General features: G+C 38.7%; 1 protein-coding gene across 8 annotated transcripts in view; it reads right to left on the bottom strand.

The window, feature by feature from the left end:
• The window catches only part of RNF111 (ring finger protein 111), a 130,868-nt gene that overhangs the window by 2,056 nt on the left and 110,852 nt on the right, over positions 1–17,960 (bottom strand). For 3 of the 8 annotated variants that reach the window (XM_058665770.1, XM_058665769.1, XM_058665771.1), the window contains exons 7-13: positions 17,108–17,366; positions 12,289–12,637; positions 10,551–10,703; positions 9,321–9,447; positions 4,217–4,309; positions 2,076–2,171; positions 1,174–1,301 (exon numbers count right to left, since the gene is read on the bottom strand). In XM_058665770.1, coding sequence (XP_058521753.1) covers positions 1,174–1,301; positions 2,076–2,171; positions 4,217–4,309; positions 9,321–9,447; positions 10,551–10,703; positions 12,289–12,637; positions 17,108–17,366 — 1,205 coding nt within the window. The remainder of the gene's footprint in view (positions 1–1,173; positions 1,302–2,075; positions 2,172–4,216; positions 4,310–9,320; positions 9,448–10,550; positions 10,704–12,288; positions 12,638–17,107; positions 17,367–17,960) is intronic. The other 5 variants (XM_004578040.3, XM_058665772.1, XM_004578039.3 and 2 more) reach the window with 5 other exon arrangements.

Raw genomic sequence — 17,960 nt, forward strand, 5'->3', positions numbered from 1 at the left:
AAAAGGCAGATTCATAGAGAGAAGGAGAGACAGAGATCTACCATGCACTAATTCACGTCCCCAAATGGCCGCCAACAGCTACAGCTGAGCTGATCCGAAGTCAGAAGCTTCTTTTGGGTCTCCCACATAAGGTACAGAGTCCAAAAGCTGTAAGGCCATCCTCCATTGCTTTCCTTGGCTATAAATAGAAAGTTGGATCGGAACTGCAGCAGCCAGGACAAAACCCAGCACCCATACAGGATACTCATAGTTGCAGGTGGAAGATGAGCCAAATGAGCCATACCATTTTATGGGCAGGTCTAAAGGAGATATTTACTTCAGGATATGATAAAGAATATAAAAAAAGGGAGAAATAAAGATTTCAAGAAAGACAGAGTTAACTGAATTTCAATATAAACATGACATGAAAGTGTCTGACTCAATTTTCAACATGACTACTGTCCACAATTGCGGACACTTTCAAACTAACATTTTGTAAAACAAGTAGCTAAAAAGAGGTGTTCCAATTATTCCTTGAATAGTATCTGTCAATTTCATAAATGCAACAAACATCCATATTTATAAGCATTCAATGAAAAGATGACGCTCAAATTACTTTCTGTGTGGTATAGTGAGCAACAGTTGATAATTTTTTTCCTTCTCTCGGTGTACTTACTATGAATTAGAGCAACAATATTCTCACATGGTTCTGTTATATGTCACAGGACCTGTTTTACATGATATTATGTAACACTGGGGGGAAAAACATTAGAAAAGGAACAAAACAGTAACAGGACACAAATACCTAATATAAATAATGGATTAGCAAAATAGTATTTCCTAAATTATAAAAGTCAAAGAACAGACCAGTGCTTCAGGCAGAGAGGAAGCACTAGGGTAAAATCAGGTTTAGACCCTGTACCAAGATAGTCTGGACGCTATTTTTAAATTCTGGAAGCTAAATTAGTGTAATTCTTTAGTTCTCTCAAATTTCCACTTTCAGATTTAAAGAAGCCTGGTGTGAGCTGAGAATAATCTTTTTATTCCTTCACTCACTACAAAAAGCAAGTTCCACAAGTGGGAGGTTGATAAAGGGACATGCCAGGAATAATCTACTTGGTTTTCTAGCTTACTTTCAAATAAAGCCCGAGTAAAGTTTTGACAATGAAATGTAATGAATTAATATCTAGTTACCTCACATCTTCACCTTCCTCTAAAATAGACAAACAGATAGTACATTTTTCCTCAGTGTCTTCCTCAGTCCCTTCTTCCCCATCTTGTTTGCAGTGCAGTTTCCTCTGTGAGAACCAATCAGTTGTTACCTTATTAGTAGAGATGACATTATTGAACAACTGAGTAAAGTTTGTGTTCATTTGAAAAACAAACAAAACCAAACCATACCACACATCCACCCACAACATTTTTTCCAGATAAGACTGTCATGAATTAATGTATGAATTCAATGACTACTGCTAATTAAGACCCTGGCAATACCCAAGATCAAAAAATTCAAATTTAACATAAAGGTTAGCTTGAAATCTATTACTTTTAATCCCCAATAAAGATGTTACATAATGCAAATTACATTTTATATATCCCATTATACAGCACAGCTATATAAATTTTACTTTACTGATGAATATTTGAAATAACATTCATATAAATTAGTATTTCATATAAATTCATATAAATTACTATTTTGCTTAGATGAAAGAACTTAAATTTAGTCTCAATAGTTACTATTCTTAAAAACAGATGGAAAATATAAAGGATAGCAATTTCTGTGCATTAAATATCATTTTTTGTATCAACAAAATATGGTTTTAATAAATTTATTTGATATGTCTATTCTGTAACTTCCAGATATAATAAAACATGAGGAAGAAACTATTAGAAATATAAGGTAAGGAAACAGCCATCAAAGCTGATTAAAATATATATACATTTTCTTTCTGGAAAGAAAAATCTAGGAATGTATTTCTGTACTTTAAAAAAAAATTTTAATCCTAGATAGTTTTACAAGTTCAATGGAAAGTCATAACTGGATTTTAAGCATTTCAATAATATTCTAGAAATTTCATGAAATCAACTCTTACCTTTTTATATTTATGGGGATATGTACATCTCTCAATTGTTCCCTGGGATGCTCCACGATTAACATTTCCTAATCTTTCTTCCAAATGAATAAGCTCCTGAAATGAAGGGTAACTATTAATAAGAGTCAAGATGATTATATTTTGAACAACGCTCTCAACACTGCAAAAGTGTAAACTTCCACAGTTTTAAACCCGCAATAATATACAACGACAAAAGTTTGTTTATAAGACTATTCTTATGGGCCCAGTGCAATGGCTCAGTGGCTAAATTCTCATCTTGCAAGCTCCCTGCTTGTGGCCTGGGAAAGCAGCAGAGGATGGCCAAAGCCTTGGGACCCTGCACCCATGTGGGAGACCCAGAAGAAGCTCCTGACTCCAGGCTTTGCGTTGGCTCAGCTCCAGCTGTTGCAACCATTTGGGGAGTGAATCAACAGATGCAAAATCTTTGTCTCTCCTCTCTGTAAATATGACCCGTCTTTCTAGTAAAAATAAATCTTTACAATTGCTATTATACTTGATAAGGCAGATGATGCCTTCAAACATTTTTGCTCAGACATCTGAAGCAGTTTCACAGCTATTCTTGCAATTTAGGGTAACAATACAAATCTTACTACAGAGTACTATAGAATCAATAAGTATATATGAAAGCAGAAGAAATCATTTTAGTAAATTAGGGGGAAAAATCAAACAACAACTCTCATAAATCATACCAACTTCAACTTCCAAACTGACAAGAAGCAGCAAAGAAGATTGCCCAAGTGTTTGGACCTCTGAACACTCTCATGGGAGACCCAAATGAAGTTCCAGACTCCTAGACTGAGCCTGGTCCTGGAATGGGCCCAGCCCCAGACATTACAACCAGCTGGGGAATGAATCAGATGATGGAAGATCTCTGTGTCTAGCTCTACCTTTGAAAAACCAAATTAATCTTTTTTTGTAAGGTTTATTTACTGATTTGAAAGTCACAGTCACAAAGAGGGAGAGACAGAAACATATCCCATCTTCTAGTTCACTCCCCAAATGACTGCAATGGTTAGAACTAGGTCAATCCAAACTCAGGAGCTTCTTCTTGGTCTCGCATACGGATTCAAGAGCCCAAACCAAGAAGTCATCCTCTCTGAGGGCTCCCCAAGCACATCCAAGGAGCAAGTTCAGAAAAGGAGCACCCAGAACTCAAACCGACTATTATATGGGAAGCCAGCAATACAGGCGGCAACTTTACTTAATATGACACAGCATTGGTCTCAGTAAATAAACCTCTAAGGGGAAAAAATGCAAGATTTCCCCCTCACCCCACAACAAATGATATTGTTTATTGCGGCTAGTGTCATGATGCAGTACATTAAGCGTCTGCCTGTGTTGCCAGAACTCCATATGGGCTGCTCCACTTTCCATCCAGCTACTTGCGCCAAGGAAAGCAGCAGAAATTAGCCTGGGTTCTTGGACCCTACACACCCATGGGAGATCAGAAGAGACTCCTGGTCTTCGACAAGCCCGACACTGGCCACTGTGGTCATTTGGGCAGTGTACCAGCAGATGGAAAATTTGTCTCTCCTCTTTCTGTAATGCTGCCCTTCAAATAAAAATAAATTTTAAAATATATTGTTCATTATTTATTACCCTAGCTTATATTTATATTAATGCCAGATTTTTTTCCTTTGTTTTAAAGATTTATTTCATTGTTATTTTTATATTTTAAAGGCAGATCACAGAAAAAAAGTAGAGACACAGAAAGGTCTTCTATCCACTGGCTTACACCGCACACTGCTGCAACAGAGGGAGCTGGTCAGAAGCCAGGTCTCCCACATGGAAGCAGAGGCCCAAGGGCAGGAGCTGGATTGGACACAAACAGGTGCCCATGTGGAATGCTGGTGCCACAGGCAGAGGTTTAGTCTACTACGCCATGGTACAAGCCCCTAGATATTTCCATTTACTCTTCTGTAAATAATTAACTTTTGAACTTGGGATTAATGTTTCCTATGAAACTTTCTGTAACCCCAGAAACAATATCAAAAATGAGACATTTTACTGCTTTCTGATCCTCAGCCATTACATTAATTGCATTAATCCTACACAATTATAAATAACAAGCTCTCTCTGCATTGTAGAAACTGAGATGCATATCTTCCTTTATTTCATACCTCAAAATTACCCCTGAAAGGACCTCTGAATGATGTTCCATCCAATCCTGATGAAATGTAACGGATATGAGGATAGCCTGCCATATCAGGAACCTATTTTAATAAAAAAAGATAGACTACATCAATTAAGGACAGATGAATAATTCAAGAAACATAATGGTCTCCAATTACTCATACAATCCAATTAACTTTACTAAGTACACAGAAGTACAGTTAAGTATTCAATAACAGGATCAGGTTTCTTTTAAAAATACCATCTTAGGACTCTTAAAAATATGGTCAGAATAGAAGAAAAACTGTTTCATGAGATAAGATTTCCTGATCTGACTTACAGAATGCTATGAAACAAGCACCCTAATAAAAGCTTCATGCTTAGTACTACAAACAGGAAGAGTAAAATTATCTTTAGATCTTTTTAAGATAAACATGTAAGAAATATTTTTAACCTCAAGATAAAAGTCTGTTCAGTCCTTTACTCTATTTGCTAACAAGCAGAGGCACCATAACCCCCTTATTTGACTTTGTTGGTGGGAATTTTGCCATTGTTCGCATGCATTTTGTTAGGTAGAGTCAATCCTCATTAACATGGACTTTTGTCACTCTAAAATCAACTTTTGTGTTTAAAGTCATTTATCAACATGTACCTTGCCCAAAGCTTCAATTTCCCAACATGCATACTCCCAACTGAGGGAGAACAATCTGCCCTGTATTGTCCTTAAGAGTAATGACACCCCCCCCCCCCCCGGACCCGGCGGTGTGGCCTAGCGGCTAAAGTCCTCGCCCTGAACGCCCCGGGATCCCATATGGGCGCCGGTTCTAATCCCAGCAGCTCCACTTCCCATCCAGCTCCCTGCTTGTGTCCTGGGAAAGCAGTTGAGGACGGCCCAAAGCCTTGGGTTCCTGCCCCCGCGTGGGAGACCAGGAAGAGGTTCCAGGTTCCTGGCTTCGGATTGGCGCAGCACCATCTGTTGCGCTCACTTGGGGAGTGAATCATCGGACGGAAGATATTCCTCTCTCTCCTCCTCTATATATATCTGCCTTTCCAATAAAAATAATAAATCTTAAAAAAAAAAAAGAGTAATGACCCCATATTAATGTAACATTTGCAGCAAACATACAGTACAAAATCGCAGTGAATACTGACAGTTAACTGCACCAGGAATCAGAGATTCTAGTGACTAATTCTTCAATCTTCATAAACAAATCTTCAACATTACTTCTTAATTAGACAACAAAGACTCACAACATATAACCCAGAGTAGGCTTTTTAGTTTCAAGAGACAGTTCATATATGGAAAAGAATTTAAAATAAGCAGTAATTCTGAACAAGTAGCTCATTACAAAAACTATCTGCAACTTTCCTTCTGGCAGTATCAACACAGTCCACAAATAATCCATCCTACTCTGCCCCCTCAGGGAGCTCAGAAAGAAGCAGGTAAAGCGTCTATACCTTCTCTCACTTGAAAACTCTTCCTAGTTTCCCTTGCTCTAGCTTTTATGGTTGAGCTTTCCCTGAGACTTAATCCCCATCACCTTTTCTCATGTTCTCAGTTCTCCCCATCCTGGATGGTACTTCTACTACTTTCCATTCCTCTTAGAAGTTTTCAAATAAGACATCTCTAGTAGTTTTCTGTCCCAAATCAAACTTTCTCAAGTTTCCTAAGACCTAAATAACTCCTTAATCCCTGGAATTACTGTCAATTGTACTTCCAACTTTCCCTTCACAGCTAAGTCTATATTCCCTGCCCTCACACTTTTACCTTGACTGTAAACTAAGAGATGCCTCATCTCCATCCTTCACCATTACTAAAATCATTCTGGTCAAAATCACTAATAACCGCTCCAAAACATACATATTCAACACTTCTCAAACTTGACCTTTCTGTGATAAGAAACTGAGCATGTTTAAATTTCAGTACTATCATTTTGAAACGCTCCTGTCACTCACCAATGTTTAAAAATGTCATTTGACACTTGATTTTCCCTGCAAACCCAATTATTTCCCACAGATTCATTACCGCTATGTATTTACAAATCACAAAGCTTTTTTTTTTTAAAGATTTATTCATTTTATTACAGCCAGATATACACAGGAGAAGAGACAGAGAGGAAGATCCTCCGTCCAATGATTCACTCCCCAAGTGAGCCGCAACGGGCCGGTGCACGCCGATCCAAAATTGGGAACCAGGAACCTCCTCCGGGTCTCCCACGCGGGTGCAGTGTCCCAATGCATTGGGCCGTCCTCGACTGCCCTCCCAGGCCACAAGCAGGGAGCTGGATGGGAAGTGGAGCTGCCGGGACCAGAACCGGCGCCCACATGGGATCCCGGGGCATTCAAGGCGAGGACCTTAGCCGCTAGGCCACACCACCGCCGGGCCCACAAATCACAAAGCTTTAACCAAGGTATCTATGGACAGTGAAACCATAAACTCCAATTTCTACTTGGAATGCAACCTTCATACAAAGTATCTCTGATTCAGCATATCTAAAATCTAACAAACATTATCACTGTACACATTTAACCTATGCTAAAATAAGGGCATGATTCTCAATGAAACTCAACGTGTCCTACCGTCTTTATGCCAACTACATTTATTCAAATATTTGCCAACAACTACTTTTTTTGGTTACAGTGTATGTGCATATTTTATTCCTCATATCCTCAAGTCTAAACGGAAGGGTAAGGGTGAGAGTGGGTGCGAGCAGCCTTCAAACTACAACATGACTAGACATTCTAAAAGTGTTAAGGATGAAATTTTATCAACTGCCGTAACAAGGATAGAATTGGAGGCACTATGTTAAGTGAAATAAAGCCATATGCCACACGATCCCACTTGTATGTGGAATCTGAGAGCTGACTTCACAGAAATCAGAAATAGAACAGTGACTATCAGAGGGAGAGGGGAAAAGAGTGGAGAGAAGGAAATGGGAATTAAGGGGGCCAGCATTGTAGTGTAATAGGTTAAGCTTCCCATTTGCAATGCCAGCATCTCACAAGAGCATCAAGTTCAAGTCCCAGCTGTTCCATTTCTGATCACTTTCCCTGCTTATGTGCCAAGCAAAGTAGCAAGGTAGGACCGAAGTCCTTGGTTACCTGTACCCAAATGGGAGAACCAGATGAACCGGTTCTTGCTGGCACAGTCTTGGCCAATGAGGCCATTTGGAGATGAACCAGTATCTCTCTCTTTACGTCTCCTCTTCTTATTCCTCTCTTTGTTAACTTTCAAATTAATAAAATCTTTTTTTTTTAAATATTTCTTTATTATTGGAAAGTCAGATTTACAGAAAGAAGGAGAGACAGAAAGATCTTTCATTCCGCTGGTTCACTCCCCTAGTGGCCGCAACGGCTGGAGTTGAGCTGATCCAAAGCCAGGAGCCAGGAGCCTCCTCTGAGTCTCCCAAGTGGGTGCAGTGTCTCAAAGTTTTGAGCCATTCTCTACTGCTTTCCCCAGTCACAAGCAGGAAGCTGGATAAGAAGTGGAGTAGCCAGAACAGAAACTGGCACCTAAATGGAACCCTGACGCACGCAAGGTAAGGACTTATCCACTAGGCTACTGCACTTGGCCAAAACATCTTCTTTTTAAAAAAAAGTTAATAGAGATAGGAACTTTGGGGTTTCTATTACCAAGTAAACTGACTAAAGATAATGACAATGTACTATATTATTTCTCTTTAAAAAAAAAAAAAAGGAAAAGAAAAAGAAATGGTGACCAGTGTTGTGCTTATGCATCAGGTACACTGAAGATTCTATCTCTCCTCATCACTCTGTAACCCTGCCTCTCAATTTTTTTAAAAACAGCAGCAGCAAAAACTACAATGATTCTGAATGTTTTACAACGAAGAAACATTTAAAATGCTTGAAGAGCATAAATTTAATCTAACTGGACATTATACAGTAAACACATTTAAAAAAATATCATGTAGTACTCCATAATTAGGTACAATCATACATGCCTGTAAAAATACCACTTGGATTTTTAAAGTGTCAGTAAGATCAGGATATCGCCCCTTCAGTGGTTTCTGAGTTGCACTTTCTTAGCAGAGCAGCTTTACTTATCACCATTTGACCTTTACTCTCCCAATATCTAGAAATATCACATTATATGAAATTCAGAAAGCTTTAAAAGTTCATGAATCTTAAAAATATTTTTTCTTTTTATTTGAAAGGCAGATTTAGAGAAGACACAGAGAGATCCTCCATCTATTAGTCCACTCCATAAATGGTCACAAGAGCAAAGTTGAACCTCCAAAGCCAGGAGGCTCTTCCGGGTCTCCCACACAGGTGCAGGGTCCCAAGGCTTTGGGTCATCCTCTGCTGCTTTCCCAGGCCATAAGGGAGATGGACTGGAAGTGGTATGTAGTACAAATATAAAAGGACTTCAGGGCCTGGTGCAGTAGCCTAGTGGTTAGAGTTCTCACCTTGCATGCTCGGGATCCCATATGGGTGCCAGTTCATGTCTTGGCAGCCACACTTCCCATGCAGCAACCTTTTATATATATCATATATACAAAAAAGCACTTCAAAAAGTTCTTGGAAAAATTGTTTAAGGATGCATTTTTTTTAATACCACAACAATTTGAATTCCATGCATATATTTCTCATAATGCACGTTTTGAATGAACTTTTGAACATCTCTCATGGAAAACTCAATAAATACTCGCTACAATTGTTCTTTAGTAAACATGCTATCAACAAACACTACATTTATTTCAAATGTCAGGCAAAGAATTAGAATAATTCTTCCACAAAAATCAAAAATAAAGCATGACTGCAACAGAAAACATACTAAATATGGCAAAATAAAAAAAAATCATTTATCCTTTGAGAGTGAATAGTAATCAACTAAATGTAAAAAAAAATTTAAAAACCATTTGCACACTTTGGTGCACAAACAATACGTTTTATTGCACAAATTATAAATATAAATTTCAATATTACCCAGTACCTTTTTATAATACAATTTGCACCTAACAATTATTCTCAAATTCCATTAAACCATGAAAATACTAATATATCAAAGAAAAATACTTCCAAATAAAATAATTTAGAAAAAGAAAATTTCTTTAAGAACAAGAAGCCAGACTTTTGAAAATTTTGTTTTACCATTAAAGGAAGCGCTCCTAATTGTAAGTGATGAAGTCGAGGTGGTGCATGGTAGTGGGCCAGGTGAGGATGCAATGCCCCAGGGGTATAGGTAGCTGCAGTCACTCCAGCTTCGATTCCCAGTTCCCTGCCAAATGATGGAGACAGGTGAACTTTTGGTCCTCCTTACAGTAAACACTGACAGCCCAAACTACTAGGAAACATAGATTATGCAAGAAACACTATGCTTCTAACTTTATTATCAACAGAAACGGGGGGTATACTGACATTTTCATCTGAGGTTTCTCCACACAAAGCTGAGAAAAAGATAATTCAGCCAAAACAATTTAACCAGTCATTCTAAGAACTGAATACAAATGTAGGGAGCATATTAAGTTGTGAGAAATAAACTTAGTTTACAGAGTTAACTTGGTATATACAACCCTGAAAAACAGAAAAAAAAGCTCTACCCTGCACACTTACCCATGGCATCTAAAAATGTCAATTCCAGATATGCAGAGAAAAACAGTGTTGGTTAGCAAAGGCTAGGGCAGGGGATCAGGGAAAACAAAAATGTTGGTCACTGACAAAGTTTTACTTAGAAGACAGGAATACATTGTGGTATTCTACTGCAGAGGATGGTGATCCCAGTTAATCATGTGTTATGTATGTCTCGATACACGGACTCAAACATCACATGCTTCCCCCAAAATATATGCATAATTATTCATCAATTAAAAACATAACAGGGCCCTGCAGCGTGGCCTAGCAGCTAAAGTCCTCGCCTTGAAAGCCCCGGGATCCCATATGGGCGCCGGTTCTAATCCCAGCAGCTCCACTTCCCATCCAGCTCCCTGCTTGTGGCCTGGGAAAGCAGTTGAGGACGGCCCAATGCATTGGGACACTGCACCCGCGTGGGAGACCCGGAAGAGGTTCCTGGTTCCCGGCTTTGGATCGGCGCGCACCAGCCCATTGCGGCTCACTTGGGGAGTGAATCATCGGACAGAAGATCTTCCTCTCTGTCTCTCTTCCTCTCTGTATATCTGACTTGGTAAAACAATAAATAAATCTTTAAACAAACAAACAAAAAACATAGCAAAATTATTTCTAGAAAATAAAGTCTACTGCTTGCCATTGCTTGCTGCCCTACAACTCAAGCTTCTACTCTTTCCTCTCGACCCTTACTCATCTACTGGCAGTAATTTTATCAGACACTAGTGAGAATTACTTTAAAACAAATAAGATACTGACCAGGCAGATCTCTCCGGAGCTTGGCGGGGATGTGAGGACATAGTCTGAGGCACATGAATGTGATGCCCATGACCATAGTTTGGGTGCATTCTATGTGGATGGGGTGGGGGCCGTTCATGTGCCCGCCTGGAAACACAGAACACAAAAAGACCACTGGAAATAATTGAATAATTGGTTATTTCTTAATGCAGAAAAAAAATCTAGTATTACATATAAACATGTACAAATTGTTATAAAATACATATTAGAAATAAGTCAAGAAATGAAAACTTCATCCACAAATTCTGTTCATTTATTCCAATGCCATGAATTAAAATATTAACCCAAGAAAAAAATTTTAGCGTTAACTTATATATTTCTTTAATTTTAAAATGATATTCAATGCCTATAAATTAAAAATCAAATACCCAGCAAATTCTACAGACATTAAAACATACACACACACACACACACACTCCACATATAAACAAACGAAGCATGGAAATGGAAACTATTTTGCTTCATTCAATCATATAAAAACATCTTAATTGGATGCAAGCTGAGGAGGAAAAACAATTTTTTTACCTTCTGCATTTGTTTCACAATACATGCAGGGCACGTATCAGGAAACATACAGCTACTTTCACATTATATTCTGCATCAATTTATTGTGTTTTCTCTTCCAAAGGCAGCTGAATTTATAATTGCAAATGGTCCTAAAGCACTACAAAAAGTTTAGTTCCTTCCTAACCATGCAGATCTCTCTTGAGCCCACTGAGGATATGAAAACATAGTCTGAAGCAACTGAGTATGACCATGCCTTATGGCTTGAGTGCATAATATCTGCAATTCAACTCTTCTCTATTCTTCAAAAAAAATTTTTATTTTACACAGAAAGATTTTCCATGTTCACTCTTAATGATTTCAAATTATTTTCCAGCTACTATAGCACATGACTGTATACTGGCAACTTTGTATTCAAAGGTTTATTATATGGAGGCAAATTTAAGATTATATCCAGATTCTTTAACTACAGGAAGAATATACACAAATGCTAGATCATTAACTAGATCAAAAGTTACACAAACATTTAGTGTAAAGGAAAGAGCAGTTAAGATTTTTGGGACTACAGGACGTATAGTCTGTTAAACTCAGCTTTCATTGGATGAAAATTGTCACAGACTTTGTAAATGAACAGTGTAGTTGTTTTGAATTAAAATACCTTTGTCACAAAAACAGGCAGGCAAGAATAAGATGGCAGTTAACTATCCTGAATTTGGACAAAAAAAAGCTCACTTGTAGTTTTTTAAAAATTTGGGGAATATAACATTATAGTATTTAATTATATTTTTAAAAATCAAGGAAAAATTCTTAATAGCAGTTTTCAAAAATTCCATTTTAGATCTTGTTCCTCAGGATCTTCAACTCTGAATCAAGCTTTAGCTACAAGATATTACAGAAAGACGAACAAGAGATTAGTATGCAGAAGGAAATGATTTGGCATCATATGATAAAAAGTGGTGTGATTTCATTCAGTATTCTGATATAAATTATTTATATAACACAAAAATATTTATTATTTGGACACTCAGGTTTTTACTTTACATAAAAACTTACAGTTCAGCATAAGGCACAGAGGAAGATTCTGATTAGTAAACAACCAATTTCCTAATGAATCAAGGATTCAGTATAGCTAAATTATTTCTAAAGGCTGAAATAGAAAAATCAAACAAGATTAAAAAAAAAATTAGATACATACGTTGGATGCTGCATCATCCTCCTCCTTTGAACTTCCATCCTCTGCATCACTTCATGAGGGTGCAGTCTCTGTGCTGGAGGCGCTGCAGCTGGAATATGGTGGGAAATTGGTTGGTGTGTGGGAGGAAGATGCTGAGGGATTGGTGCAGCTGTGCTGGCTAAGTGAGTTGGAGGTGGAGGTGCCACAGGATGCGATGCCGCATGAGAAGATATTTGAGAATGGAAAGCATGTACAGGATGAGGAATAACATAATCCACTTGAGGGGGAGGCTGAGTCTGAGGTGGTGGGTTTCCATGAGAGTGTGGGCAGGCAGAAGCTTGGTGGTGAAGTGGTCTTGTCAAAGAAGCATCTGTAAGTGAAATATTTCAAATATGTTACAAAGGTACTAGGCAACTGAGCATATACTGTTACTACACATTTTAAAATCTTATTAGCACATTTAATTTTTATGAATAACTGTATCAGCTCAACCTACTTTCTTATTTGAGTAATACTGGAGATTTTTTCTCACATCAGTATGGAGTTTCATTCCATCCAGAGCTTCCCAACATTTTTAGAATACAAAGCACTAAAGAGATCGCAACCAGTAAAAAAACTGGAAACAGTTCTGTTTACATGACCCCTCCTGAGCAGTCTTTTTCATGAATGCACATGTGTTTACACACACATACACACACACACACTCTCACACACTCCAAAGCCAATTTTGTAGAATATATTCATCTAAGTAGTTGTGAGCTGGAAAGAATAAATTCAGATACTCACTGACAAAATGTCCTTACCAAAGACTCCATAATCAATATTTTCACCAACAATTCACAGCAATGCCTGATTACTCCCCACACTACCATTAAATATTGACTGATACCCTACATTTCTTCTCAAAAATATGTAACAAAAACTATTTCAAAATGCTAATGGAAAATGTCTATGATTAAAAAAACTATGTATGGATTTCAAAACTTTTCTGCATCAAAATGTTTATTTTCTTCATCCAACTTTCCATGAATTTTTTAGAAGTACCAGCTATTTATAATTTTTCTTACTGATATCAATAAAGTACCAGTACTCTCTGCAAATATGAAAGCTTTACAATATCAGGATGCAAACATCTTCCAAAGTGTCTGTTTTTGTTTATACTTGAACATTTTACTTTTCTGCAAACTGGATAAATTTTAGAATTAATATATAAATCTGATTTTCCTTTACAATTTATTGGTAATAAGAAGTTGTAGACAAGCAAAGAATCTGTGAACCTTTCTGAACAGAACTGGAAAAACACTTGCCTGTTGCTGCTCTTACTGCTCCCTGCTTCACGTCGTATTTCTAACCTACAATGTTTGCCAAGAAATTTCTATGGAAGATGGCCCTTAGTAAGATGAAATAGGGGGAGCATCATCATTGCAGACTTCATGTTTCAAAGTGATAACTGAAAAAACCCTCTCGGAAATATACATCTCTGTTAAAGATCTGGGCCTCCTTGATACAAAAAATATTCATCTTCCCCTTATATTTCACTGCAAATTTTGGTGTACTGGAGGATTCTTGGGGATCAGGGATGAAGTTATATACACAAAATGCTTTTGAAAGTAAACAAACTTAGCTCTAAAATTTCTTTCATTAGCAAACTGATTTAGAAACTATTTCATTATGACATTTTTCAAAGTGCAGGAACAGGAAAAACCATATATACTGATTTTTTTTTTTTACTTTAAAGACTCATTTAATTATCCTAAAGACTGATTTATTTTTACTGGAAAGTTGGATATACAGAGAGGAGGAGAGACAGAGAGAGAGAGGAAGATCTTCCATCCGTTGATCCACTCCCCAAGCGGTCACAACGGCCAGAGTTGAGTCAATCCGAAGCAAAAACCCTGGAGCTCTTCCAGGTCTCCCACACAAGTAGAGGGTCCCAAGGCTTTGGGCCATCCTTGACTGATTTCCCCAGCCACAAGCAGGGAGCCAGATGGGAAGTGGAGCAGCTAGGACACGAAATGGTGCTCATATGGGATCCCGGCACATGCAAGGCGAGGATTTATCCACTAGGCTATTGTGCGTTTCCACATATTGAATTCTTTAAGAGGAAATTATCAATTAGGGGCTAGTATCATAGCACAGATTAAGCTGTCGCTTGTGACATTGGCATCCCCCATTAAAGTGGCAGGTTGAGTTCCAGCTGTTTCACTTCAAATCAGGTTTTATGCTCATGGTATGGGAAAGCAGCAAAAGATGGCCCAAGTCCTTGTGCCCTCGTCATCCACAGGTTGACCAGGATGGGATTCCTAGCTCTTGGCTTCAGCCCCAACTTGCCTGGACTCTTATGGCTACTTGGATTGTGAACCAGAGGATAAGACTCTCTTCTCTCTCTAGCTCACTGCCTCTCTCCCCTTTTCTTCGATTATGGTGACTTTCAAATTATTGTTTTAAATGACCAATTGAAAAACAGCATAAACATCACAGCACTGCTTACACATAGAATTTTCCCACTTGTCAATGCTTTGCAAAACTGTTTCCTAATTTACACTTTTACATTTTAAGGCATATTACCAAAAAGGTAAACACATTATCAATTTCACTGACTTTGATTTTATTCTAGTTACACCCACTGGATTAATATTTTTGTTTTAATTTTAATTTTGATGTTGTTTATATAGTTGACAAGGATGCACGCCCACGAGGCTCACTGATTAGGGTTCAGTCATGGGGGAAGGTAGTTGGGACAAATGCTTCAATTTTCCTTTTCTTCCCTTTTCTCCTGTATGGGTTGGCAGGGGAGAAAAAGGGGACGGGGGCTGATCCCAGCTGCCAAACTACATCAGTACTCAGACAAGGGATATCCACTTGATTCATCATAGAAACACCAATATGGAGAAGAATATTCTGAGGAATATTCTTTTGATATTCTGAGGAATATTCTTTGGGGAAGAATATTCTGAATATTATTTGAGTGGCTTTGATTATTCTCAGACACTGTTGGTTTCATTGCTCCAAGGTTGAAAAAAGCCTTCCAAAGTCCACTGGCTGGCAGACTACACCCCAGCGCATGCACTCACCCAGATACTTGCTGCCAATGCTCAGCAATGAGAGTTGTCCAATTTGTTCTGCTCCCCACCTCTAACATGGTATTTGATGTCATCTGCAGGCCCAAATGAGCACGTCGTCTTGCTTTTCATATGCACCTGGGCATACAGTCCACTGAACAGGCATGGGCAATTAAGGAGGCCCAATCCTGGCGCATGCATGTGCTCCAAGGTTAGAACACAAATCCCCTTGCATGTGCCAGCCAATACAGGGTCTGGTTCAGTCTGTCATCCGCATCAGACTATGCACACTAGTGACTGTACTTGCCTAGTCAGTACTGTCCTATGTAAAACTACCAGTGCTACAGCACAGCCCAACACAGTCTGCCACAGACCTGGCCCTTACAAACAGCAGCAGGAACTGCAGCATAGTTGGAGTAATTCCCAATAATCCTCACCAAGCCTGGACCTGGCCCCAGTTCCTGTATGTGCCACCATGTTCAGCAGACTAATCCTGCCCATGCTGCATCCTAAACGGGCTCTTGTATATACCTATGGGTGTTGCAGCTTAGCTCAGCCCTCACCACCACACAAACCAGATCACACATATGCCGAAGGGTTGTTCAACCTCACCTCCCCCTCAGCTGTGGCTCTCATGCATACCACTGGGAGCTGGAGTCCAATGGAGTGCCCAGAGTTTCCTTACTAGGCCCAGCCCCCAACCCAGATCTTACACTTTAAAGGGGTACTGCGGTTCAGTCTGACACGAATTGCAACCTGTTCCCGCACTTGCCAGTGGATGCTGCAGCAAAGCCCAGCCAGTTAGCACTTATCCTGGTTCTTATGTGCACCAGCAGATGCAGTGCCCTGGCCCAGTCCAGTCCTACTCCAAACCCAGTCCACATGCAGGGTGATGGTTGTTGCAGCCCTACCCAACCCAGTCTGCCCCCAGTTTCAGCACTCAAGCTCACTACTTGAGTGAGCAGCAGTGGCCCAGAAGGGGAGAACTCGCCACTCCTGCCACCAGACTACATGTGCTGGTGGGTACTTGGCCTGTCTCACCTTGGCATTCACCTCGGTTGCTACAGACTGGCTCTGTCCAGGATGCCCCCAGTCCTAACTCACGCTGGGGATGCTGCAAGCTAGCACAGAATTTTTTATATTATTGAAACAGAAGAAGAAATTCCAGGAACTGTATAACTATAAATTAGAGAATTCCTTGTATATTACCAAAGCAAAAAACAAGTCTCCTTGCTAACTTCCTGGTTTACTCCAGTACAAATTTTCAATGTTTATCATCACAAAAAGCTTCTAATTTATAACAAACTAGTAAACATGCTATAAAACTTAAGAGTATATCATTTCTTATATTCAAGGAATTTCAATTTATTTACAAAAACAGTGACTGGTTCTATCTTAACTACCTGAAGTAACTGGATATAAAAACATTTTTTACCTCACAATTCTTTTTTTCTCAAGAACTTCTCATGATCAAAACTGCTTGAGCACTCTTGGACAAAATATACTTCACTTTGACTAGAAATAGTTAATTTTCACATTTCTTTAGATACTTAAAGGAACAAATCTAAATTCCTGAAACCTTCATTTTGTAAAAATCTAAGGTAAAACACAATGTATCCAATTTTACAGAAATGAAAATAGGGAAAATTCTCTAGTATTAAGTGTGATTAAATACTAAAACAGTTATGAATTAGGATTAATGAAAAGTTATTTCAGAGATGAACATATAATATTTCTCTATATATTTCTACTTATTTGCCCATTACATTCATACTTACAAGGAGGTGGCATATAATGTCGACATGATGAGAGAGAAGGTTGTGGAGGAGGCTGGGGCTGGGGCTGTGCAACCATGCTTGATCCATAACCATCTATTGACAATGGTTGACTAGGGGCAGCAGCAGCAGCCTGGTGCCCAAAGATTGCAGCTCGGGATGAAGAGACAGGGCAACAGGGGTCAAATGCAGAAGCTCCATGAAAACCACCACTCCCATGACTTCTGATAGCACTATTGCTCAGGTCTACTGGAAGTGCCTGCTAAGCAGAAAAAAATTATATTTTATCCTTCTAAAGTCTAGTCAGAGCATTTTTAAATGTTACACTGTAAATATATTCCTAATGCAACCTAGAAAAACATAATCTTAGGACTAATTTGAAAATCATAAAGATTCTTAGTGTGAAGATATTATCTATCCAGGGCCAGAAAAAGACTGTATTATCTTCAACTGTGAAAACTACAGTAGCTTTATATTGAAAATCTAGAATCAATTTTAAAAATAAAAGATCACATCAAAAGATGTTTCATTCATATACTGCTTAAAGTTTATTTCTCATTTGCATTATCTACATCTTAGAAACTTTAATAAAATCATTCCATTATCGTACAAATCTGAACAGTAATTTAGGATTTCTTCAGAAAATATCACACACACACTTCAACAGAAGGTGGACTCTGTTGAAACACTATAGTATTTTAATAATATGGGGGACGGCCCAGCGCAGTGGCCTAGTGGCTAAAGTCCTTGCCTTGAACATGCTGAGAGTCCATATTGGTGCCAGCTGGTGCCCTGGCAGCCCCGCTTCCCATCCAGCTTCCTGCTTGTCCTCCCAGCTGAGGACAGCCCAATGCCT

Source organism: Ochotona princeps, chromosome 6 (assembly GCF_030435755.1).
Source record: "Ochotona princeps isolate mOchPri1 chromosome 6, mOchPri1.hap1, whole genome shotgun sequence".
Lineage (NCBI taxonomy): Eukaryota > Metazoa > Chordata > Mammalia > Lagomorpha > Ochotonidae > Ochotona > Ochotona princeps.